At 38.2% G+C, this 25,454-nt stretch overlaps 1 protein-coding gene across 1 annotated transcript in view; it reads right to left on the bottom strand.

Annotated features, from left to right (window-relative positions):
- The window catches only part of ROCK2 (Rho associated coiled-coil containing protein kinase 2), a gene marked incomplete at its 5' end in the record, with an annotated part of 87,692 nt that overhangs the window by 31,257 nt on the left and 30,981 nt on the right, over positions 1-25,454 (bottom strand). The window contains 8 exons of the mRNA XM_081100832.1: positions 74-85; positions 649-709; positions 2,723-2,882; positions 3,568-3,659; positions 5,655-5,793; positions 8,316-8,460; positions 8,745-9,005; positions 14,792-14,929. Coding sequence (XP_080956958.1) covers positions 74-85; positions 649-709; positions 2,723-2,882; positions 3,568-3,659; positions 5,655-5,793; positions 8,316-8,460; positions 8,745-9,005; positions 14,792-14,929 — 1,008 coding nt within the window. The remainder of the gene's footprint in view (positions 1-73; positions 86-648; positions 710-2,722; positions 2,883-3,567; positions 3,660-5,654; positions 5,794-8,315; positions 8,461-8,744; positions 9,006-14,791; positions 14,930-25,454) is intronic.

Below are 25,454 nucleotides of genomic sequence, written 5' to 3'. Positions count from 1 at the left end.
GGCTATATCAAAACACTGCTAGAGTAATGAGTCTGTTGTCTCAGTTTTTCCAAGATATATGACATCAACATACCTCTTGACTTTCCTATTTAAAACAAAGAAAAAAAAAACAGAAAATATTAAAATGCTTGTTTTGCTTTATCAAATTCCTAAAACACAAACTGTACCAAAGTTATTCAACCAAATATTTTAGATTTTATAAGTTTTGAAGAGAAAAATGGTTAGCCTCACAAAATACTGTAACTGTTTGATAAAATCACCCTTTATATGAATTTATTGCTAAATACTCAAAATTTGAATCTCTCCATTATTTCTATACTTTTACAACTTATTTTCTGTACTTTTATAGAACTAAGATTATAACATTTTGTAACTGGTATTATAGCTGTTCATTAACCTACTGTCATGTTTGGTATTAAAACTAAGCCTAAAACCAGGTATAATTCATCGTTTTACTAGCCATTGTATCTTACACAATGACATTTGTCAAAGAAATTAATTAGTTTAATGTTATGTTGGACTATATTGCAATAAAGAATACCATCTAATGATTCAAAAAGTAGCATCAAAGAAACTTTTAAAAATGCATGGACATTACTAAAATATTTGGACATGTGATTAAAATAGAGAAGTAAAATTTGTACATACTTCATTTTTCCTTGTTTGTATTGAATCATTTTCTCTACAAGATGGAAAGTCACTTAATAACCTAGAAGAAAAGGCAGGAAAATAAATTATTTTACATGTAATTTTAATCAATTTTCTAATACCAACTTCTCAGAATTAAATTATAATCACAAAGATCTTTGTCTTTCCACTTCAATTTATTTTAAATGAAGCAACATTTTCCCCTCTGGATATTTAGACTTTCCATCATTTAAAATGCTAAACTTGCCCTAGCTGGTTTGGCTCACTGGATATAGAGCGTTGGCATGCGGACTGAAGAGTCCCAGGTTCGATTCTCGCCAAGGGCACATGCCTGGGTTCGGGCTCGATCCCCAGTAGGGGACATGTTGGAGGCAGCCGATCAATGATTCTCATCATTGATGTTTCTCTCTCTCACTCCCTCTCTCTCTGAAATCAATAAAGAAATATATTAAAAATAATAAAAAATAAAATGCTAAACTTTTCTTGCCTCTCACTCTTACCAGATATTCTGTTATTTAACACTGTTGAGATTGGAGTCTCTAAATGAAACTATACTTGCTTCCTCTTCATCTCAAGTTCTGTAACTATTTTATTCTTCTTTTCTAGACATTTTCTAGAAAGAGACTTCTGTCCTCCTTTTCAAAGATAAGGGCTTAACACATAAAATGATCACTTTTGTCAATCTCTCTCTTAACTGGGTCCTTCTCACTGCCTATAAACATTCGTGGGATTCTCCTGGCACGGACACCTTCATTTTAGTCAGCATTACGATAGTTTTGAGAACACTACTGGTAACAGGTGACCAAGTCTTCCTGGTTTGCCTGGATTTTATAAGTTTTAAAGAGAAAAATGTTTTAGGATGAAAGTCCCACGCCACATTCTAGGAAACTACTTAGTCCTGGGAAAATCATAATGGTTGGTCACCCTCATCATTACACATGGAAGGACCAAAGAGTTTCTCCAATGTCTTTAATGCTTCACTCAACTATTTAACACTTCAGTGGCTCCTCACTGCCTATAAAGTCAAAAGTCCCTTAGCACACAACAATCATCTATTGCATTATTCTTCCCCTAAACTCCAACTTCAATCTATTCTCTAATCTTACCCCCAAAAATCACTTCAGTCAACCAACATGTATTGAATGACCTGTGCCAGGCTCTGTGCTAGATGGATTTGGGCAAGAAAACCACAGTCTTTTTTTTTTTTTTTAAATGGTTTTTTTTTTTTTAATATATTTTATTGATTTTTTACAGAGAGGAAGGGAGAGAGATAGAGAGTTAGAAACATCGATGGGAGAGAAACATCGATCAGCCGCCTCCTGCACATCTCCCACTGGGGATGTGCCCGCAGCCCAGGCACATGCCCTTGACCGGAATCGAACCCGGGACCCCTCAGTCCGCAGGCCGACGCTCTATCCACTGAGCCAAACCGGTTTTGGCAAGAAAACCACAGTCTTATCAAGTCCTCCAAATGGTCATAAGCCAGTTAATATATATCCTATGTTTGAGCCCCACTGGATTACACTACTCTGCTCTCAATGTATGCTTACATTCCAAACTCTGCTTCCACTACTCACCTCCCCACATCTCGGCCACTCAAAAAACCCTTTCTTATCTTTAAATTTGGCTAACATGCCATCTCTGCCTTGAGGTCTTGCCTAACTTCTCCCTACCCTCAACCCAAACAAACATGACTTTTATTTTTCTTCCAAAGCATCTTAGATGTTTTGGGGTCCCTTTCTTAGAGCAAATATCACATTCTACCCTTCATTATGAGTATATAACCTTCTCATATCCCTCATTAGTTGACAATCTTCAAAAGCAAGTATTTGGTCTTATCTGTAGCCCAAAATAATATAGAGCATTGCCTTGCATTCATTTGTAAATGAATGTCATATAGCATTAGAGAAATAAAATGAAATTAAATTAAAAATAACTCTTTTGATAGTCCTTTTAGAAAAACTCAAAAGTTTAAAACAAATTAATACTTTTTAAAACAATCCAGTACCAAAGTAAGACAATGTTTTATAGCTAGACTCTGAAACAATAAAAATGTAACAAACAAATCACATACAAATTTTCTCTGTAGTAGGTAAATCCTATAAAAGGCAGCTGATTTCCTACAAAAGCTTTAGGAATTGGGAAGGTTTCTACATCTCCTTTATCATCTTCAATGTCATCAAAATTGCTGCTGTCTATGTCACTGCTGAGTTCAGGTACTACTGGAGCTGCCGCTATTAAAAGAAAGAAATTATTTCACTCATAATAAAAAAATAAACTACCCCTATTTTGTTTTGCATTATGAACAATATATTATATTAATATTAACATGCTGTACAATAATATATAATTAATAACATCTATGATTTACTATAGAAAATTTTAGTAACATTTTATCATTTCAAAGAATTAAAATTTTTAAATATTTTATTACTACATTAAAGCAGTTTTATTTTTTTTTCTTAAAGCAGTTTTAAATACAGATAAACCAATTAAACAAAAAAAGCAATATGATATTACTCTAGGCATTAAAATTACAAACAGCAATATGTTGCATATACATTCTTTGGTTTTCATTTTTCTATATTCTTTAAGTATTTCTTACTCTTCAAATTAAAAGTTTATATTTCCCCTTTCTGAAAATTATTGAGATCCATCAAATTTAACATGAAAAATAAAGAAACCTATGTTTTTATAAAAGTATTGGGAAATATTGCTAATAAATACATATTTATCGTATGCTTAGTTTGCTAAAATACTGAGGTAATATGAATTTAGTTATAAATATTGCCACTGAACAAATATGAAATGGAACTCTCAATTTTAAAATTAGTATTAAGTATATGAAATATGCTTCTTAATTCAAATTAAGAATCAATTTAAAATGTGGAATGGAAATATTTAAATGTATTGACTTACTCTCTCTTATGTTATCCCAATTCCATTGATCATTCTTAAAGAAAGGATGTTGTTTGATTTCTTCTACCCCATTTCTCCCAAGTCGTACCTCCCTACGATGCAGTTAAAGATTATGTAAAAAGGTTATGAAAAGACGACAACATTAACCTTTTATCTAGACAATAATCAACATAAGGATCACAAATGAGTTTGAGATATCTTTTTTAAAAGTATAGCATAAATGTTTCTCAAGAAAAAGCATTCTCAATTTTATAGTATATAATCTCTATAGATAAAGAAGACTTTGGTGTATATAGGAAATGTCATGGAAAGTGAAATATATTTCAATCAGTAGTTTGTGCCAAACAAAAAATACACATGAGACTTTCAAATAAAAAAATTCACCTACGTGTGTCAAAATTGCATAACCAACTTTGAGACGCAAAATGGATGAAGATCTAACTTTTGGCCCAGAACAATTATCAAAACCTTTCCAATAAAACCATTATTTTAAAAATCTCTCCCCTTCTTAAAAAGAAATCACATTTTATATTTGAAGCTATCCATATTTACTCTGATAAATTATATCTCTGAATACAAAAAAAGTTAATTTCATTCTTTGACCCTTTGAGTCTTCAATTAAGACTGTATGAAAAATGAAAATAAAATAGACTGAAAATAAAAAGTACTTTTTTTTATATGCCTTGGAGTTATGTTTAAGAGAAAAAACTGTAAACTTTAGAGGGAAGTGCTCCTAGCCACACTAATGGCATTAAATTATTTTCAAAATATCTTTTCTCTACCTACAATCATTCTTTACTGCAACCTCCCTCCCAATAAATTGCTAAGACAAATCTTTCATGAATGATACTCATTTCAATAACATATGCTATATCCTATTTTATATTTGATCTTTCAGCACAAATTATGATCATCCCATCAAGTCAAAACATGATACAGGTTTTGTTTTGAGTTTAACAGCATGGATTGTACATTAATCATATAATTAACAAATCTTAAAGTTTTATTCTACAAATGATTGGTAAACATGTAAAAATGATTAACCTCTTTAATGAGGAACAATAAAAATAACTTTTCTTGCTTCAGATGGAAAAATGAAAAAATTCATAATATTCAGTTTGATGAGAATGAGGAAAAATTATTGTTGAAAATATTCCCTGATGTGGCTTCTCTAGGTCAATTTTGCAACATCACTCAATTCCCAGAATTCCATCTTTAAGATTTTATCCTACAAAAAGTATGCAAAGATGATTGTATGAGGATAGTCACTATAGAATTTCTTATAATAGCAACTAGCTAACAAACATAAGGAATCATAGCATTTTAGAGCTACAAATGCCCTTACTTTAATCTATTCTGATCCCATGATTTTATGGATGAATAAAATTATTTCCAAGAAGAGTAAAATAATATCCTTAAGCCATAAAGCTAGTAAGTCAAATTTGGATGGGGGAGCAAGTACCCTCTTGTATGTGTTGGTGCTTTGATATGATGACTCACAAATATAGAAGAGAAACCAGAGAAGAATTGAATGGAGAGGCCAAGGAAGAAACTCTTAATAACTTTCTAGTTGTTCTCTTTGAGGCAGGTTTTCAAAATGCTGTTCGTCTATTTTGTTTTAAGAAATATAGAATTACTAGGACAGACTTGTTCATATTCAAATGCAAATAAAAACCGGTTGGAAAGGAGGCACTCCCAGCTCAGTTTTTAAGATTATAACCTGTTCAGTATTTATCTGCACAAAATACTCCTTACAAAAACTGTACAATCAAGGGTAACATGGCTCAAGCCACCTTAGAGGAAATGTGAATAATACAAAAGTTTTATTTCTCTCAAATGCATTATTTTTTTCATTTTAGACATGAGGGTTAAGGTTAGAGTTAAATTACAATTAGGCTGCACATACAAAATGATTAAGTGTAACCCAACACCAAGCTTAGCAGTAAAAAAAAAAAAAAAAAAAAATGGCTAATCCAGAATTAAATGCATTTAGATAAAGAGACTGATTTCATACGTAAATAAGTTTCATTTCTACAAATGTAAAAGTAAAAGGAGCCATCTCTACAAAGACATTCAATGTATATTACCTCTCTGTTAGGAAGGCGCAGATGAGATTCTTTGCATGTTTAGAAATTTCTGCATCTTCAGGGAAACATAGTGAGTTTTTATGATCCATAATTTTGCTATATGTTCCTACAAGTGAATCTGCATAAAATGGAGTATCCCCTAAAATTCCAAGAAATAAGACATTGAGTGTAATAGAGAAAGCAAATTAAACACTTTTCATCTAATATTTAAGTACATTAAGTTTAAATTTGACACATGCATGAAAAAATGAATGGTTATGGGCCAAAAGTTTCAGACAAAACAAAAAGGTGCACACCAATATATTTAAATTTTAACCATACCAATGAATCATCAACCCTTATGAGTAAAAAAATCAGGGCTAAATATAACTCTAGAATTTTGTAGGAAGTTTTAAATAATGGGACAGGAAACAATTTACTAAATAATTAAAGAAAAAGATTACTAAGTGAGGTCAGATCAGAGTCCTGTCTAATGCTTAAGCTAGATCACGGATCAGCTTTTTGAGATTATTCTCTAGAACTCTGTTATACTAGTCACATGCACCAACTTAAATTAACTGCAACTAAACAAATGAAAAAATCACTTCCCTAGTGCACCAACCACATTTCAAGTGCTCGATGTGGCCAGTGCCTAGAACAGTGGACGCAGATATAAACCATTTTCATCATGACAGACTAGACCAGCAGTTCTCAACCTGTGGGTTGCGACCCCTTTGGCGGTCGAATGACCCTTTCACAGGGGTCGCCTAAGACCATCCTGCATATCAGATATTTACATGACGATTCATAACAGTAGCAACATAACAGTTATGAAGTAGCAACGAAAATAATTTTATGGTTGGGTCACCACATGAGGAATTGTATTTAAAGGGCCAGAAGGTTGAGAACCACTGGACTAGACAGTGCAGCTCTAAGAATTAGACCAGCTATCTATCTATCTATCTATCTATCTATCTATCTATCTATCTATCTATTCATCCTCACCAGAGAATATTTTTCCCACTGCTTTTCAGAGAAGGTAGGAGGGAGGGAGGGAGAGAGGAACAAAAAGAGAGAGAAACATTGATGTGAGAGAGACACTTCGACTGGTTGCCTCCTGCACACCCCCTGACCAGGAGACAGGGAATGAATCCACAACCCAGGAATATGCCCTTAAACAGAAATCAAACCTGAGAACCTTCAGTACTTGGGGTGACACCCCAACCACTGAGCCCCACTGGCCAGGGTCAGCCCTATTATTTTATACTAGAGGCCCGATGCACGAAATTCATGCAAGGGGCTCAGCCCTTGCAGCCCCGGCTTCATCGGGAAGGTCATTCGGCTGTCTGGTCTAATTAGCATATTATGCTTTTATTATTATAGATACGAGGAAGCCGGGCCCAGAAGATGACATGTGATTTGCCTACAATGGCACAAATCTAGAGTTGAAAATGGCAGAAATGGTCTCCCAGTGCAGTGTTCCTGCTGACTAATGACTATGATAAAGAGATATTCAAACAAGTGTAAAGACAGAAAATGCTGAAAAGTATCATTTTGGCCAGTTCTCATCTAAAGCCACAGGGTTAAATGTCCTGCTAGAATACTTCAACTACAAGTCACTTTAGTATAAGACAGACTTTCCCAAGCAGCCAATCCAAAACTTCAAAAGGGGTATTCAGGTAAGTAGTTTTTATTTGTTTTCAAAGGGGCACGGAGGAAAGCTTTGAATTTGATTCTTCTAGTGACATTTTAAAAAGTATGTTTTTATTGATTTATTTTTTAGAGGAAGAGAGAGGGATAGAGAGAAACAATGATGAGAGAAGGACATCCAAGGATTGGCTGCCTCCTACATACCCGCTACTAGGGACCAAGCCCACAACCCAGGCATGTGCCCTGACCTGGAATCGAACTGTAACCTCTTGGCTCCTGGATGGATGCTCAACCACTGAGCCAGACCAGCTGGGCTTCTAGTGCCATTTTTAATTGCAACAGAATCCTTTAAATGAACTCCAGTGCCAACCAACCTGAGCAAGCACCAGAGCAAGCTCAGAATACTGCAAATCAATGTCATTTAAACTCATTAAATTTATCTTTCAGAGTTGTAAACAGTAGCAGAAATTTAAATCTCTTCAAATGAGCTATGAGACTTCCTACAAAATACATTATTTTCTAAATCGTTTGGAGAATCTACACAAATAATAGAATACATTCTACTTTCAAATGATTACAAGACAGACCTAATGCATCATCAGATCGGGCCAGAGGTGGGGAGAATGGACTGTTTACCTGTCAACATATGGTGAATACAGAGACACACTACAAAGACAAAGGTCTAAAACATAGTAGGTCACACTATGCCATAATACTAAGCATACAGCAAGATCAGTGCTACATACACTGGATGGTCATCAAAAGCAATTTCAAAAGGTCTACTTGAGGAGTATTTCCCAGCAGCATACTTTCCTTTCCTTTCCTATTCTACTCAACTTGGCAGTATAAGGTTTGGTTTTAATTCTCCAATTAATAATCTGTCATATCAGACATTACTAATTCAAAGTTTTCATAAATTCTACTTCTTCCCTAGGACACATGCAATTAATTTCCTTATAGTCCAAAATTTGTGAACTAGAACTAAAGTGTTATAAGATGGGTTTTGAAAAAGAATGTTAAATATTTACTTACCCACCAGCATCTCAAAAAGGAAAACACCCACAGACCACCAATCACATTCTCGCCCATAGTAACCATCACCCCCTTGTGATTTCAGAACCTCGGGTGATATATAATCAGGTGTTCCAACTGCTGTATCACAATGCACCATGCCTGTCTGGGTAAATAGCAGAGATAAAGAGAAAAAGATGCATGTAAACACACACACACATAAATGCAACTAATTCATTTATTATTCATATAAGTGATATAAACTGCTACCAACAGAACTTCACTGCTGACATAGCTTTGGCAGGAGAGAGGACAAATGCATTGAGTCATACACAGTAAGCAAAACTAAATTTATCTTTGTTTAAAACTATAAAATCCCAATTTGAAGTGTTTCTTTTATTTTTGTTTCTAAAAAACAACCCAGCATTTTTTTACTTGCTTATAACTTACTTCATCCATCTTCATACATGTGCCAAAATCTGCTAATTTTAGATGTCCATGTTTATCCAAAAGCATATTGTCAGGTTTTACATCTCTGTGAATTAAACCCATGGAATGTATGGCATCCAGAGCGAGAACAACTTCAGCAGTATAAAATTTGGCCCATTTTTCAGGTACATCATAGTTACTCATAAGGTTTACAAGGTCTCCACCAGGCATGTACTCCATTACCATATACAGATACTTATCATCTTGAAAGGCACAAAAGAGCTGAAAAATAAAATGGGAAGGAAAAGAATTTTTAAGACAGAAAAGTCAAACCATAAACAGAACAAAACCCCAAAACTGTTTTTATTATTGAAAAAAAAGACAGATTACTTTATATCCAAAACCAACTTGAATTTTATGAAATGTTTGATTTTAGATTTGGACATCTTTAAGGGAAAAATAGTTAACAGACAAAACTTTGATATGGGTATCTTCTTCATACTTACTAACAAAATATGTATAAACATATCATTTTTCCCTCTTAGAGAATATAGGAATCTATTTAAATAGAAATATTTTTAAAAGAGAAAAAGAATAAGACAAACAACAAATTATTGCACATAACTCACAAAGAAGGGAGCTGGGGAGGTAGTCGCAGTTTAGAAAAACCTAAAAGATACCAGATTCAATGGCCACAGGAAGAGGGAGTGAGCCCCATTCCACTGGGAGAGGGAGCAGTTGGTAGCCACATTTGGAACAGGTCCTTCTCCTCTCTTCCCTTCTCCATCTTCTTGCTCATAATAAGCAGCAAGTGGCAGTGCTACCTGCATCCACACTAAAATAGTGACATTGGGACCAGAGAAATAATACACCAAGCTAGGTTGCTACTAACTTCCAAGAGACAGAGAAATCACAAATTCAGCAGGAAAGCTATCCATATTCCATCCTAAAACATGTCCCACTCCACCCAGAAGCAAGCAATTGCAAACAGAAAAGGTTTCCACAAAGAGAACAAAACCAAGAAATCAACATTTTAGAAAAACCAGTACCATGACATACAGATAAAGCAATTCAAGAAACAACAAAATTGCCCATATTTGCATGAGTCTATATTGGGGTTTTCTATTCCATGTAATTGTTGTTGTTTTTTTATTCTTGCCACCAAGTACCACAGTGTTTTTATTAGTTCTATTTAACTTGCTTGATATTGATTAAGGTTCTTAGATCTACAGGTTTATAGATTTCATCAAATTTGGAAAACTTCAAGTATTTCTTCAAGTATTTTTTTCTCTCAGCTTCTGCCCCACCCCTTTCTCAGATTGTAGTTATACATATGTAATCTGTTTGGTGTTGTCCTATGGGTAACTGATATTCTCTCTGGGTTTTCTTTTAGTCGTTTTTTTAAACCCTGATATGCTTCATCTTGCAGTTTTTATGCTCTGTCTAGACCAGTGATGGCGAACCTATGACACGTGTGTCATTTTTTTGGTTGATTTTTCTTTGTTAAATGGCATTTAAATATATAAAATAAATATCAAAAATGTAAGTCTTTGTTTTACTATGGTTGCAAATATCAAAAAATTTCTATATGTGACACGGCACCAGGGTTAAGTTAGTGTTTTTCAAAATGCTGGCACACCGAGCTCAAAAGGTTCGCCATCACTGGTCTAGACAAATGAAATAAAAGACATGTATGCAAATGTTCACTATTTATAACAGTCCCAAAGTTGAAGCAATTCAAATGCTATCCATCAGTAAATGGACAAACAAAACTGAGTCTAATGCACCTACGGTGTTTCCGTCCCACCAGGTACACTGCAATCCAGTCCTGACGCTAAACGCCGGGAGTCAGCATCAGACCCCACAGGAGCTCACTCAGTCTTCTACAAGACCGCCCTCCCCTCAAACATTAGTCATACTTCCAGGGTCCCCGGCCTGCATTCTGACTAAAGGACTAAAAATTCAGGAGTTTCATAACCCCCTAAGGTTCAATAATTCACCCGGATGACTCACAGAACTTAGAGGGAAGCACTATACTCACGATCACAGTTTATTACCAAGGATGCACATAGGGGGAAGTCTGGGAGACAGACAGCACACAGCTTCTGTGCCTTTTCCTTGTGGAATTAGGATGCATCACACTCTGCACATCAATGTGTTAACCAATCAGGAAGCTCCACTGAGTGCCAATGTCCAGAATTTTAATTAGGGTCTCATTACATAGGCATCATTAAATAAATCATTGCCATGTGATTAAACTCAACCTTCAACTCTCTTCCCCTCCCTGGAGGTTGAGCAGCTTGTACTTTCTGGCAACCAATCTCATCTCAAAGCTATCAAAAGGCTACCAGGAGTTGCCTCATTAACATAGCAAAGACACTCCTATCACTCTGGAAATTCAAGCAATTTTAAAAGTTCTGTGTTAGGAACTGGGGACAAAGAGAATATATTCTTTACTATTCCATACCATACAATGGAATATTATTTAGCACTAAAAAGAAATGAAGTACAACACATACTGCACTATGCATGAACTTCAAAACAGTATGCAAAGGGAAACACACCAGATCCAAGACAACTACTGTATATTCCATTTCCCTGAAATATCCAGAAAAGGCAAATCTATAGAGACAGTAAGCACATTAGTGGTTGCCTGGGGATGGGAGGAAGATGGAAAATAACTCTAAATGGGTACAAGTTATCATCTGGAGATAGTAAAAAGGTTTTAAAATCAGATTTCAGTGATAGGTGTACAACTGTAAATTTCCTAAAAAAAATCACTGAATTATACGAGTTGATCTGCAAGTAACTTAATAATGCAGCTTTATTCACAAGGGACAAAAATTGGAAACAACTCAAATGTCCTTGAACAGATGAATGGATAAACAAATTATCATGTATCATGTAATGGAATACTATTTAGCATTAAAAAGGAATGAATTACTGATATACTGCATCATGGATAAATCTCAGTAACAATTTTGCTAAATGAAGTAGCCAGGTAGGATGGGATTAAAGTTAGAATGAACACTGTAGCAGAAAAGATAAGTTAACTTAAAGACATAGCTCAAACAAATAATACAAAATGAGGCACAGCAGAGCAACAACAAAAGACGAGGAAAAAAATAAAACAACAAATAAAGAGACTATCTGGGCAACACCAAGGAGATTATATACGTGTAACTCAAGTCTGAGAAAGAGGCTGAGAGTTATGTATGATAGAGCTGAGACAGAAAAAAAATACTTGAAGAAATAATGGCCAAAATTTTTCCAAATTTTATGAAATCTCTAAACCCATAGATCTAAAAAGCTCAATCAATATCAAGCAATTTAAAAAGAACTAATTAAAACACTGTGGTACTTGGTGGCAAGAATAGACAAATAAAACAACTAAATGGAACAGAAAACCCCAATATAGACCCATGCATACATGGACAATTGTATTACAAAAGGAGGCAAACTACACCAATAGGAAAAGGAAAACTGTTTTGTTTTTTTTTTCCAATGTGATGTTGGAACAACTAGATATCCACAAGGAAACAAATAAAACATAATCCTTGCCCTACCCAGTTTGGCTCAGTGGATAGTGTCGGCCTGTGGACCCAAGAGTCCCGGGTTCGATTCCAGTCAAGGGCATGTACCTCAGTTGCAGGCTCCTCCCTGGCCTGGGTCCTGTTCAGGGCTTGTGCAGGAGGCAACCCATGGATGTGTTTCTCTCACACTGATCTCTCTCTCTATCTTTCCTTCTCTCTTCCACTTAAAAAACAAACAAACAACAAAAACACACACCCATAATCCTTATGTAACACCCTATTTTAAAAAATCAATCCTGGTGTGATCACAGGCAAAAAACAAAAAGTCAAAAAGATAACAGCCCTAGCTGGTTTGGCTCAGTGGACAGAGCGTTGGCCTGCGGAATGAAGGGTCCTGGTTTCAATTCCAGTCAAGGGCACATGCCTGGGTTGCAAGCTCAGTCCCCAGTGAGGGGTGTGCAGGAGGCAGCCAATCAATGATTCTCATTACTGATGTTTCTCTCTCCCCGCCTCCTCCTTTCCCTCTGAAATCAATTTTAAAAATTTAAAAAAGTAACATAACAGATTATCTTCATCAAATTTAAGGTAGGATATTATCAAGATAATAAAAAAAATTCTTAAATGCACCAAAGGTTATTCATCATAAAACTTTTATTAAATTGTACTACATAAGAGTTATACATTTCTATTCATCAAAACATGTTATTAAAGGAGTCAAAAGACGAGCTGCACATTGGTATCAGAGCTCTACAGTGTAAGGAGGGCTGTTCCTGCATGAGGATGGCTGCCATGGGTTACTAAGGCCCAAGCAGGGTGATGAGGACATCCAGGCAGAGGGGCAGTCTGACATGGGATATGAGAGCCTAAAAGGGATGAGAAGGGATAAGATATCCAGGAAGAAAGAATCAGAGCCCAAGTAGAGAAAAGAGGGTGGGGGTTCATGGAGGAGATTGGGGCAGCAAAGATAGACACTGGTTATGCAGGCTGCACCAGGTGGACCGATCAACTATTTAAATGTATTAAAGGTAATGGAAGCCTCATTTCGCACAACTGGAGAAAAAAGGTCACAAATACAAAGAGGAATGAAACTAAAATGAACCCTATGGAGTTAGATTAAGAAGCATCAATGTGAACTTATGATTTTCAATATCTACAGTGGACATAAAAAAAAACAGAGGGTGTGTGTGTGTGTGTGTGTGTACAGACTCAATCCACTGAGAATGCCTGGGAGCACTGACATTCCAATAGCCACAAGCACACAATACCAGTGAACACTTTGTAAAGGTCCATTTAGCAGAATTAAAGATTAAAGATATCAATTTACAAAATTATAAACTAGAAATGTCAATGACTCTGATACTATGAAAGCAATTTAAAGCTAAAAATGGAATAATTTATTACAATTATTCCTTAATCAGGTAAATTACCATGATATATGACTTGTTATAATCATATATCAGTTTTAGCTGCACATTATCAGAATTTCTATTCACTGAATATAATAAAAAAATTGAGGAGGAGAAGGGTTGAGGCTCAACATAATTAAAAAAAGCAATAATGTAAGTTTTTAAATTACATATTCATCAATGTGGCAATATTTTTTACATCCAAATTGCCTTCCACAAGCAAGATATCAAACTCCCAGATCATTTAAGCATTCTGAACATGCATTGGTATATACCTAACCTTACTCATGACATTTGTTCAAGATGTTTGTAAAATTAGATATTAGTATAAAAAATCTTTAGACATAAAAATATATTAAAAAAAAAAAATTGGTACAGGTTTGCCGAAACCGGTTTGGCTCAGTGGATAGAGCATCGGCCTGCGGACCGAAAGGTCCCGGGTTCGAATCCGGTCAAGGGCATGTACCTGGGTTGCGGGCACATCCCCAGTGGGAGATGTGCAGGAGGCAGCTGATCGATGTTTCTCTCTCATCGATGTTTCTAACTATCTCTCTCCCTTCCTCTCTGTAAAAAATTAATAAAAATATATTAAAAAAAAAAAATCTTTAGAAAAACAAAGCCGGTGAGGAATATAATTGAAAAGAAGATAAAATAGAACATCAGTTCCTTACTTAAGAGTCAAATATGAGGCTGAATTAGGAACCTCAAGACTGTCTTACATTATAGGTAATATATAAAGGACTGTAGAAACAGAATTTTCAAAATCCTTGTTGCATGAAGTCTTTTTTTCCTTTAAGATAGTCCGATTATTGTTTTTATTACATAAATCACAACAAAGAGTAGGCATACTTTTAATCAACCCAACACAATTCTTTATAAAGGAATTAAAAAAGAAAAAGTTGCAAGTAATACTTGCTTCCACACACAAAATGTAAGTATTGTATGTCATGTCTATATGACATACTACTTAGGAACATTAAACAAGCGTATTAAATCAGATCTTATTAAAAATAACTGCACTGTCACTATGTAAAGGAGATGTAGGATATTTAGCACACAAAATCAATAATTAAGAATGATAAGCACTTATAAAAGAAGGAAATAAACTTATAAAAGTTAGTATGCTTACCTGAACCACCCAGGGACTGTTGGCAAAGGCCATAATATCTCTTTCTTCCCAGAAAAAAGCAGAATCTGATCTTTTTATCATTTCAAACTTACTAAGAAGCTTCATAGCATAAACCTTCTGTGATGCTTTATGACGAACCTAATGATTTTTAAAACACAAAAATTATTATTTTAATTTTATGAGAAAGGTGAACAAATCATTACAATGCTATTATTAAGAGACTTTAGTTACAAAACAAAATGATCCTCAGCTACCTAATAAAAAGTAAAGACCTAACTTTCTTTTGCTGCTCCTCACCTGGGGATATTTTTTCCATTAATTTTTAGAGAGAGTAGAAAGGGGGAGGAAGAGAGAAAGAGAGAGGGAAAGAGAAAGAGAGAGACAGAGACATTGATGTGAGAGAGACATGTCAACTGGTTGCCTCCCACATGTGCCCTTCCTCACTCAGCTGAAATATAAACCCCTCAAATGGATGACCACCCTATCCAAAGTAGGAATTCATTGTTCCCTACCCTAGAACTCTACATGTTTCCTTCCTAGCAGATACCATACTTAATAATGTTTTGATGTTGTTTCCTTTTATTTATTGTGTCTCCCATATTAGAATGTAAGCTCAATGAAGGTAAAGATTTCTCATGCCTGTTTCATTCTCCATTGTACTCTCAGTGCCAAGTACAATGTCATCACTGGCAATTAAAATAGACACTCACTAAATATTTAATGAAAAAAGTAATGTCTGTGAAAAAAATTATATTATATTGCTGGCCAAATTATGAATTTCCAGTTATAAGAAAATAATCAACAGGTAATATTTCCAGAAAGTACCAAAGATTTACCAGAGAGTGACTGCTATAGGGTTAATAACAGAATAGAGACACTCACTAAATATTTGGTGAATAAATAAATGTCTGGGGGGAAAATTTTGTATTTGATAATTGGCCAAACTATAAATAATTTCCAGTTATAAGAAAATAACAGGTAATATTTCTAGTTATTTTTCATTAAGTACTATCCACATATAGAATCAATATTTTTATTATATTGATTAAAATAAAGGTCAACCAAAGGAATGCTCATGTTCTCCCTAGCAAAGATATGATATTTTACAGATCTGATACTTTATAAAATGCAATAAAACTTTAGAAAATCATAAAGTGCTGTACCTCTTTAGTAAAGAGAACACCCTCAACCCACATAAGAAATGTTCCTGGTTGAATGGACCTGAACATATCACTGACAGAAGAGATAGACACGTCTTAGCATGAAACAATAAATACAAATATGTTATCACTCAGAACCATGCACTTCTGGCCAGAGTAGAGTAACTAGTACCTGCTAGCCTTCCCACTGTAAGCAACCATCCAAACAGCAAAACATGTGAACTAACTGCTTTCAGACTTTGTCAAATAGGCAGCACAAGACTACAATTCCTGAGAGAAGAAAAATTCACCAAGTCAACACCATAATTACCCAAACACTATCTCAACCAGCATACAAGTGATCACCTAAGCTAAGCACAGTGGCCCTGCTGAGTTGAGGAAGCAGAGATCAGAGTTCAAGAGAGGTGAGGCACAAGGATTATGCTAGCGAAAAAACAGGAAAGTAAAGAGTTATGCAGAGGGAGGTCCCTAGAAATACCATGTGAGTCCTTGGCTAAGGGTACTATCCAAAGAGAAAGTACCAAAGGTTTACAGACAGCAACTGCTCCAGGGTTGATAGCAGAACAGAGACACCACAATTTAGACAGCATTGGAGGGACGTTTGATTTCCAGTCACAAAGAGTGGAGAAACCTTTTCTGGACATCCAGGTAAAATTAGGAGGAAGAACTATACTCTAAACGAAGGCCTACTCTAGAACTCCCTAACAAAGCTTAATAATACCATGCCCTAAAAGAACAAAAGGGGATTAGAGTTGAGAGGTTCACTCTTGCCAATGAAAAGAATTTGGAAAACAACTTGGTCTTTCACGTATCTACATTTACATATAAAGTATAAAACTACGCCTGCACAAGGTAAGGGTGATCAGCAACTGGACAGCTTGTTAGAATAAAAATCAACATCAAAGAAAAACAAAAAAATCCAGGGTCTCCATCACATATTGACGAGGACCAGTATATAATTTTAAAAATTACTTGATAGGCAAAGAGGAAAAGACTCATCCTCAAAAAAAAAAAAAAAAAAGCGGTTAATAGAAAACCCCAATAGATGTTGGACTTAGCTAGCAAATACTTAAAAATTTTAAAAATAGCCTTCAATGAACAAAAGGAAATATCTACAGAGAAATGGAAACTACAAAAAAAGAACCAGCTGGAAATTCTATAACTGAAAAAAAACTAAAATGGAAAATTCATTGGAAGGGCTAAACAGAGAATGGAAATGGAAGGAACCAATGAACACAAATCAATTTGAAGAACAAAGAGAAAGACGAATACATTAAAATAAACAAAGATTCGGGGGCCTGCAAGGCCATTTTAAACCATCTAAAATATGTGTCAATATAAATGGACTAAACACTCCAATTCATAGGCAAAAATTATAAGAATTAATTAAAAAGCAAAACCTAACCTTATATATTTTAAACATAAGACCAAGGAGGTTGAAAATGAAAAGATGAAAAAAGAAATACCATGCAAACAGTAAGGTAAGAAAGTAGACAGAGCCCTAGCTGGTTTGACTCAGTGGATAGAGCGTCGGGCTATGGACTGAAGGGTCCCAGGTTCAATTCCGATAAAGGGCACATGCCTGGGTTGTGGGCTTGATCCCCAGTAGGGGGCGTGCAGGAGGCAGCTGATTGGTGATTTTCTCTCATCATTGATGTTTCCATCTCTCTCCCCCTCTCCCTGCCTCTCTGAAATCACTAAAAATCCTATATAATAAAAGCTTAATATGCTGTGTCCAGTCGTCCGTTCAACCAATCAAAGCGTAATAAACTAATGATATGCTAAGGCCACTCAACTGCTTGCTATGACATACACTGACCACCAGGGGGCAGACAGTCGACCGGTTGATCAGTTGCTATGACATACACTGACCACCAGGGGGCAGACACTCTGACCAGTAGGCTAGCTTGCTGCTGGGGTCTGGCCGATCAGGACTGAGCCCTGGAGCCCTCCAGTGGTCCCTCCCCGGCTGGTCAACCTCCTGCATCCCTCCCTGGCCCGGTGATCCTGCACTGGTGGGGTCCCTCTGCGCCCTCTTGCAATCCAAGACCCCTCAGGGGATGTCAGAGAGCCCATTTCGGCCCCGATCCCACTCAAAGCTGGAGCTGCCCCCTTGGTGGTCAGTGCGGTCTCACAGGGGGGGCGAAGCTCAGCCAGAAGCCATGCCCACGGCTGGCAACCACAGCGGCCTCCTTGGCAGCGCTAAAGATGTCCAACTGTCAGCTTAGGCCCGCTCCCTGCACTGTGAGTGGCATAGGCCAGGCTGAGGGACCACCAAGTGCAAGAATTTCGTGCACTGGGCCTCTAGTGTGTGTGTGTGTGTGTGTGTGTGTGTGTGTGTGTATAAATAAATAAAGTGGACAGAGCAATATTAATAACACACAAAGTAGACTTCAAAGCAAAGAGAATAAAAGGATAATTCAGAGAAGAGTATAACACAGTGATGGCGAACCTATGACACGCGTGTCAGAGGTGACATGTGAACTCACTTTTTTGGTTGATTTTTCTTTGTTAAATGGCATTTAAATATATAAAATAAATATCAAAAATATAAGTCTTTGTTTTACTATGGTAGCAAAAAATTTCTATATGTGACACAGCACCAGAGTTAAGTTAGGGTTTTTCAAAATGCTGACACACCGAGCTCAAAAGGTTCACCATCACTGGTATAACACATCAGGAAGACATAAAAATTCTAAAAATATATGCATCTAATAAATGAGCTTGAAAATTCATGAAGCAAAAATGGACAGAATTAAAGAAAAACAAAAAAGACAAATCCATGATTTCAATTGGAAATTTTAATATCCCCTCGGTACTTGATATAAGAAGTAAACAAAACTTTGATATGGCTACAGAGAAAATAGAGCCGCAGAATGAAAACTGCCTAATCAAATTATAAGTATAAAGGTTATTACATCAATAGGTTATATCACTTATCATTGAACTACTTTGATATACTGTAACTGTACATGAAAAGAATCGACTCATTATGCAAAGAGCCAAATAAATTATGATGAGGGTCAAAGATTACATCCATCTTCTATATTAACTTATTAAACTGGAATAACAATTCCTTTGATTTAGTGTTATAACATTTATAGGGTGCTGAAAATAAATGCATGGGGAAAGCAATATGAAAACATGGGTAGGTAGATTAAGGAGTAAAGGATCCTAGCCTTAAAACTAGAAATACCTTCCACAGCAGATAAGACTAGATGTTTAATTGATTTATGTTGAATTAGCAAATTATCTCAAGGCAAATGCTCATTTTAGCACTGCTGTTATATGTTGTTTTAAAAAATATTTAAAATGATGTTAAAAAGGTTGCTAAGGTACTCCCTCTTCCACATTTATGCCACTCTTCAACCCTTCACTACAAACTAAATTTTGAGTGTTTCCTAACTTCATTAGAAAAAACATTCCATATAACATTGAGTCAATCAATTAATTTATGCTTGACTCAGACCATAAAAGAGTTTTAAGAATTCTGCTGTAAGGTACAGTTATGAACAGAAATTAGAAGGTATTTGTCAGCTGGTAAGAAAAAATAGTTAAAAACAAAAAGCTTCTACACAGCAAAAGAAACCATCAACAAAATGAAAAGGGAGCCCACTGAATGGGAGAACATATTTTGCAATGATACATCTGATAAAGGGTTAATATCCAAAATATGTAAGGAACTCACACAAATTAACAAAAGGAAGACAAACAATCCAATTTAAAAATGGGCAAAGGACCCCCTGGCGATGGGCAAGGAGACACCTGATTGGTGGTGTTGCTCTTATATCAATCAGGGGCAAAGCAGATGTACGGTCCTTAGTTCATCCTAGCTTGATGCCTGTGTCGGTAGCCAGAGCTGTTTCATGACTGAGGCACATTAAAAAAAAATGATCAAAGGACCTAAACAGACACTTCTTCAAAGTGGACATACAGATGGCCAAGAGATATATGAAAAAATGCTCAAAGTCACTGATTATCAGAGAAATGCAAATTAAAATGATAATGAAGTATCACCTCACACCCACTAGAATGGTTACCATCAACAAATCAACAAATGACAAGTACTAGCAAGAATGTAGAGAAAAAGGAACTCCAGTACACTGCTGGTAGGAATGCAGACTGGTTCAGCCATTATGAAAAACAGTATGGAGTTTCCTCAAAAAATTAAATAAGGAACTGCCATTTGACCCAGTGATCCCATTTCTAGAAAGATATCCTAAGAAACCTGAAACACCAATCAGAAGGAATGTATGCGCCTCTCTGTTCACAGCAGCACAATTTACAATAACTAAGATCTGGAAACAGCCCAAGTGCCCATCAGTAGATGAGTGGGTAAAAAAGCTGTGGTACATTTATCCCATGGACTATTACACAGCCATAAAAAAGAAGGGTCCCTTACCCTTTAACACAACATGGAGGGGCCTGGAGAGCATTACGCTAAGCAAAATAAGCCAGTCAGAGAAAGACAAGTATCACATGATCTCACTGATATGTGGAATCTAATGAACAAAATAAACTGAGGAACAAAATAGATCCAGACAGAAGCATACAATAGACGACAGAATCTCAGAGGGAAGGCGGGAGAGGGTGGATGGGTAGGAAGAGATTAACCAAAGAATTGTAGGCATACTGGTATATGCATAACCCATGGACACAGAAATAGGGTGGTGAAGGCCTGGGGCAGGGGGTGTGGGTGGGCTAGAAGGAGTCAATGGGGGGAAAAGGGGAACATATGTAATACTTTCAACAATATTTAATTTAAAAAATAGTTGACTATTGGTATGTTTAATCTTTTATAGGTGAATTAGAGGCCTGGTGCCCAAAAGTCGTGCACTCGAAAGAGAGGTGGAGGGGGGAGTCCCTCAGCCCAGCCTGCGCCCTCTCCCAGTCCTGGAGCCCTTAGGAAGCGGGCCTAAGCCTGCAGTCAGACATCCTTAGCGCAGCTGCGGAGGCGGGAGAGGCTCCCGTCACCGCTGGTGTGAGCCTGGCTTCTGGCTGAGCAGCGCTCCCCTTGTGGTAGCGCACTGATCACCAGGGGGCAGCTCCTGCATTAAGCATCTGCCCCCTGGTGGTCAGTGCATGTCACAGCGATCGGTTGTTCCACTGTTCAGTTGATTTGCATATTAGCCTTCTATTATATAGGACTAGTGACCTGTCGCGTGAAATCACACGAGACCTGGGACCCCTCCCTCCAACCCCTCCACCCCCGCCACGGGACCGCCCCAAGTCCCAGAGTCCTGCCCTGTTTGGCTGGCGCGCCAAGGGATGGCCCCGAGTCCTGGAGTGCCGCCCGATGCCCCACCTCCAGGAGGTGCGGAGTGGCCACCGGGCCCCGCCCCCGAAGCATGCACGCGGGGCCACAGAAACCCCAGCAGAAGCCGTGCAAAGCGGCCGCTGGGACCCCCGCGGCCCCGTGAGGCTGCAGGAACCCCAGCGGAAGCCACGTGGAGCAGCCGCCAGCCCCGTCCCTGCTGTGCATGCCACCATCTTGTGACAGTGTGAGGGCCGATTTGCATATTACCTCTTTATTATATAGAATATTTGGGGTATATATATACCAGGGCACACAGGCTATTGCTGAAAGTCCTTTATTTATGCCATAATGACATTGCAATATAATAGTGGTTTTGGAGAATATTATGAGTTGTTCACTTATAGTAACTCATAGTTGATAATGATGCAGTTGATATCTGTGTAATTGCTGCAGATTTTACAAAGGTAACATAAATCAACATTCGAAGTAGATAATTTTGTAACTATTCGTGCACAGGTGGGGTCCCTCGGCCAGGCTGGCGATCACAGCTGGCCAGCCAGGGAGGGACCATGGGAGGTTGGCTGGCCAGCTGGGGAGGGACCGCAGGAGGTTGGCTGGCCAGGGAGGTACTACAGGAGGGCTCCAGGGCATGTCCAGCCCGTCTCACCCAGTCCCGATAGGACGGACCCCAGCAGCAAGCTAACCTACCAGTCGGAGCGACTGCCCCCTGGTGGTCAGTGCACATCATAGTGAATGGTCAGTTCACGGGCCAACGCTCTATCCACTGAACCAAACCGGCTAGGGCAAGGGCCAAAAGAGTTAACAGTAGTCCTAGCTCAGTGGTCAGCAAACTCATTAGTCAACAGAGCCAAATATCAACAGTACAACAATTGAAATTTCTTTTGAGAGCCAAATTTTTTAAACTTAAACTATATAGGTAGGTACATTGTTACTAACTTAATTAGGGTACTTCTAAGCTGGCCTTTGCTAAAAACGTCCTCCATCTGATTGAGGTACATTCGCTGAAGTCGACCCCTTCCAACTCTCCCATCCACACTCATCTTGTATACTTGTTTCGTCTGTCTCCTTTCCGAAAACCGACTTCTGCGCATGGGCCACAAAGTTTCAATTGCACTGTACGTGCGCGCCTGCACGTGGTATTTTGTGGAAGAGTCACACTCAAGGGGCCAAAGAGCCGCATGTGGCTCGCGAGGCACGGTTTGCCGGCCACTGTCCTAGCTGGTTTGGCTCAGTGGACAGAGCATCCGCCTGCGGACTGAAGGGTCCCAGGTTCAATCCAGTCAAGGGCACATGCCCAGGTTGCAGGCTCAATCCCCATGGGGGGCATGCAGGAGGCAGCCAATCCATGATTCTCTCATCACTGATGTTTCTTTCTCTCCCTAAAAAAAGAGTTTAACAGTGGTTTCATCTCAGCTGATGGAATTCTGGGTGATTTGTATTTTCTACAGCTAATAAGTACTTCTTTTTTTAAAATGTATTTTTATTGATTTCAGAGAGGTAGGGAGAGGGAGAGAGACAGAAACATCAATGATGAGAGAGAATCATTGATTGGCTGTCTCCTGCACACCTGGGGATCAAGCTGCAACCCGGGCATGTGCCCTTGACCGGAATCAAACCTGGGACCTTTCAGTCCACAGGCCGACACTCTATTCACTGAGCCAAAGCGGCTAAGACTAATATGTATTTCTTTAAAAAAAATTTTTTTTAAGTAGATAAAACATTCGTACATGTAACTAGAGACATGCATGGAAAATCCTAAAGTGACCTAGATCTCCTGAAACATTTTTAGACAAAAGCTTTTTAAATCATTCTAAATAATAGGAAAAGGTTTCAACTTTCCTCAAATAAAAGTAATTAGGATAAAATATAAATATCCACTGAAAATAATTTGACACAAATTTTCCAACATCCCCAAATGTTTCCAATTATCAATGCATTCTACCTAATCCTAAATAATTTAGAATGCTGAGAGTAAGAATGCATTCATATACTAATTTGTGTAGTTTTAAATAAAACAACCATCAGGGAAAAATTTAATGTCACCTAACACTTTTCTTAAGAACAAGTGGAGTAGGCAATATCACAAAACTAGCTAAATATAAGGTTCCCAAATGCCAAAAATAAGATATGACTTCAAAAATAAAAAATGCTAAAAATATTTCTACTGCTAACCATGAAAACTTTCTTATACCTCCTCCAAATAAACAATCATATAAGTAATCCTATATAATAAAGAGCTAATATGCTAATTAGACCAAACAGCCGGACGACATTCCAGACGAAGCTGAGGCTGCAAGGGCTGGCCAAGGCTGCAAGGGCTGTGAGGGCTGGCCAAGGCAGCCAGGACTGCAAGGGTTCAGCCCCTAGCACGAATTTCATGCATCGGGCCTCTAGTTCCTAATATTTATGCATTATGTTTTCAAAAGGTTAATTTAGAACTATTTTTAGAACTTAGACCACAGTTTCATTTTGAAACTATTATACTGACCAGGTCAAAATAAAAGCTCTTTGAATGCAGGTGCCTTGTGTGAGCACCTATATCAGTGATGGCGAACCTATGACACGGGTGTCAGAGGTGACACGTGAACTCATTTTTTTGGTTGATTTTTCTTCGTCAAATGGCATTTAAATATATAAAATAAATATCAAAATTATACATCTTTGTTTTACTATGGTAGCAAATATCAAAAAATTTCTATATGTGACACGGCACCAGAGTTAAGTTAGGGTTTTTCAAAATGCTGAAACGCCAAGCTCAAAAGGTTTGCCATCACTGACCTATATAATGTACTGCCAGCACTTAAAATGGTACCTGACATTCAATAAACATGTTAATCGATTAACCAAAGGAATAATTGAAGAGTAAATATATTAATAGAGATGAAAGCCATATTTACCTTAAGAAAACCTTCGCAAGGCTAGAATTTCTAACCTTCTTTTTCAAAGTAAAGAGGGTTATATCCAAGATAAATTAGTAAAAAAAAAAACAAACTAAAAAACAAACAAGGAAGCATTTATACTGTGGTCAAAAGGGTTGATGTCACTGAAGGTCATCCCAGCATCTATATATATAAAAGGCTAATATGCAAAGTGTCCCCTCGGGAGTTCCACAGGGAGACTGAGAGTTCTATTGCTCGCTATGATGTGCACTGACCACCAGGAGGCAGCGTGGAATGAAGGAAGGCCCCAATTGGCCCTGATCACCAGCCAGGACTAGGGACCCTACCCATGCACGAATTTCATGCACCGGGCCTCTAGTACCTATAGCTTTTATGGGATGAGTTATGTATTCCCCCCGCCCCAAGGTCATATTTTGAAGGCCTAACCTACAGTACCTCAGAATATGACTGTGTCTGAACATTCAAGGAAAATTATTCTTTCATCCATAATTACTATTAAGCAATCTATTCCTGAGTTCTTCAAATCCCACTATAGGTCATTACTCTGGTTAAATTTCACTTCTATCTAGACCAGCCGTGGGCAAACTACGGCCCGCAGGCCGGATCCGGCCCATTTGAAATGAATAAAACTATTGAAAAAAAAAGACCTTACCCTTTTATGTAATGACTAGGGGCCCGGTGCACGAAATTCGTGCACTGGGTGTGTGTGGGGGGGGGGGGGGAGTGTCCCTCAGCCCAGCCTGCCCCCTCTCACATACTGGGAGCCCTCAGGCGTTGACCCCCATCACCCTCCGATCGCCTGATCGGCCCCTTGCCCAGGCCTGACGCCTCCGCCAGAGGTGTCAGGCTTGGACAGGGGACCCCCATCTCCCCCCGATCACTGGCTCTGGCCCCCACCCAGGCCTGAGGCCTCTGGCCCAGGAATCATGCCTGGGCAGGGGACCCCCATCTCCCTCTGATCGCTTCCTCCACCCCCCGCCCAAGCCTGACGCCTCTGACCCAGGCTTCAGGCCTGGGCAAGGGGACCATCATATCCCCCCAATCCCTGGCTCCGCCCCCCACCCAGGCCTGATGCCTCGGCCAGAGGAGTTGACCCTCATCACCCTCCGATCACCAATCACCGGATCGGCCCCTTGACCAGGCCTGAGGCCTCCGGCAGAGGTGTCAGGCCTGGGCAGGGGACCCCCAGCTCCCCGCGGTTGCAGGCTCCACCCCTGCCCAGGACTAACGCCTCTGGCCGAGGCGTCCGGCCCGGGCAGCGGGGACCTGCAGTGGCAGCGGGGGGCGCCGCGATCGTGGGCTTCGCTTTAGGCCCAGGCAAGGGA

The sequence above is a fragment of the Myotis nattereri genome, assembly GCF_964212035.1.
Source record: "Myotis nattereri genome assembly, chromosome: 10".
NCBI lineage: Eukaryota > Metazoa > Chordata > Mammalia > Chiroptera > Vespertilionidae > Myotis > Myotis nattereri.
This window is presented reverse-complemented; position numbering and strand designations above follow the sequence as displayed.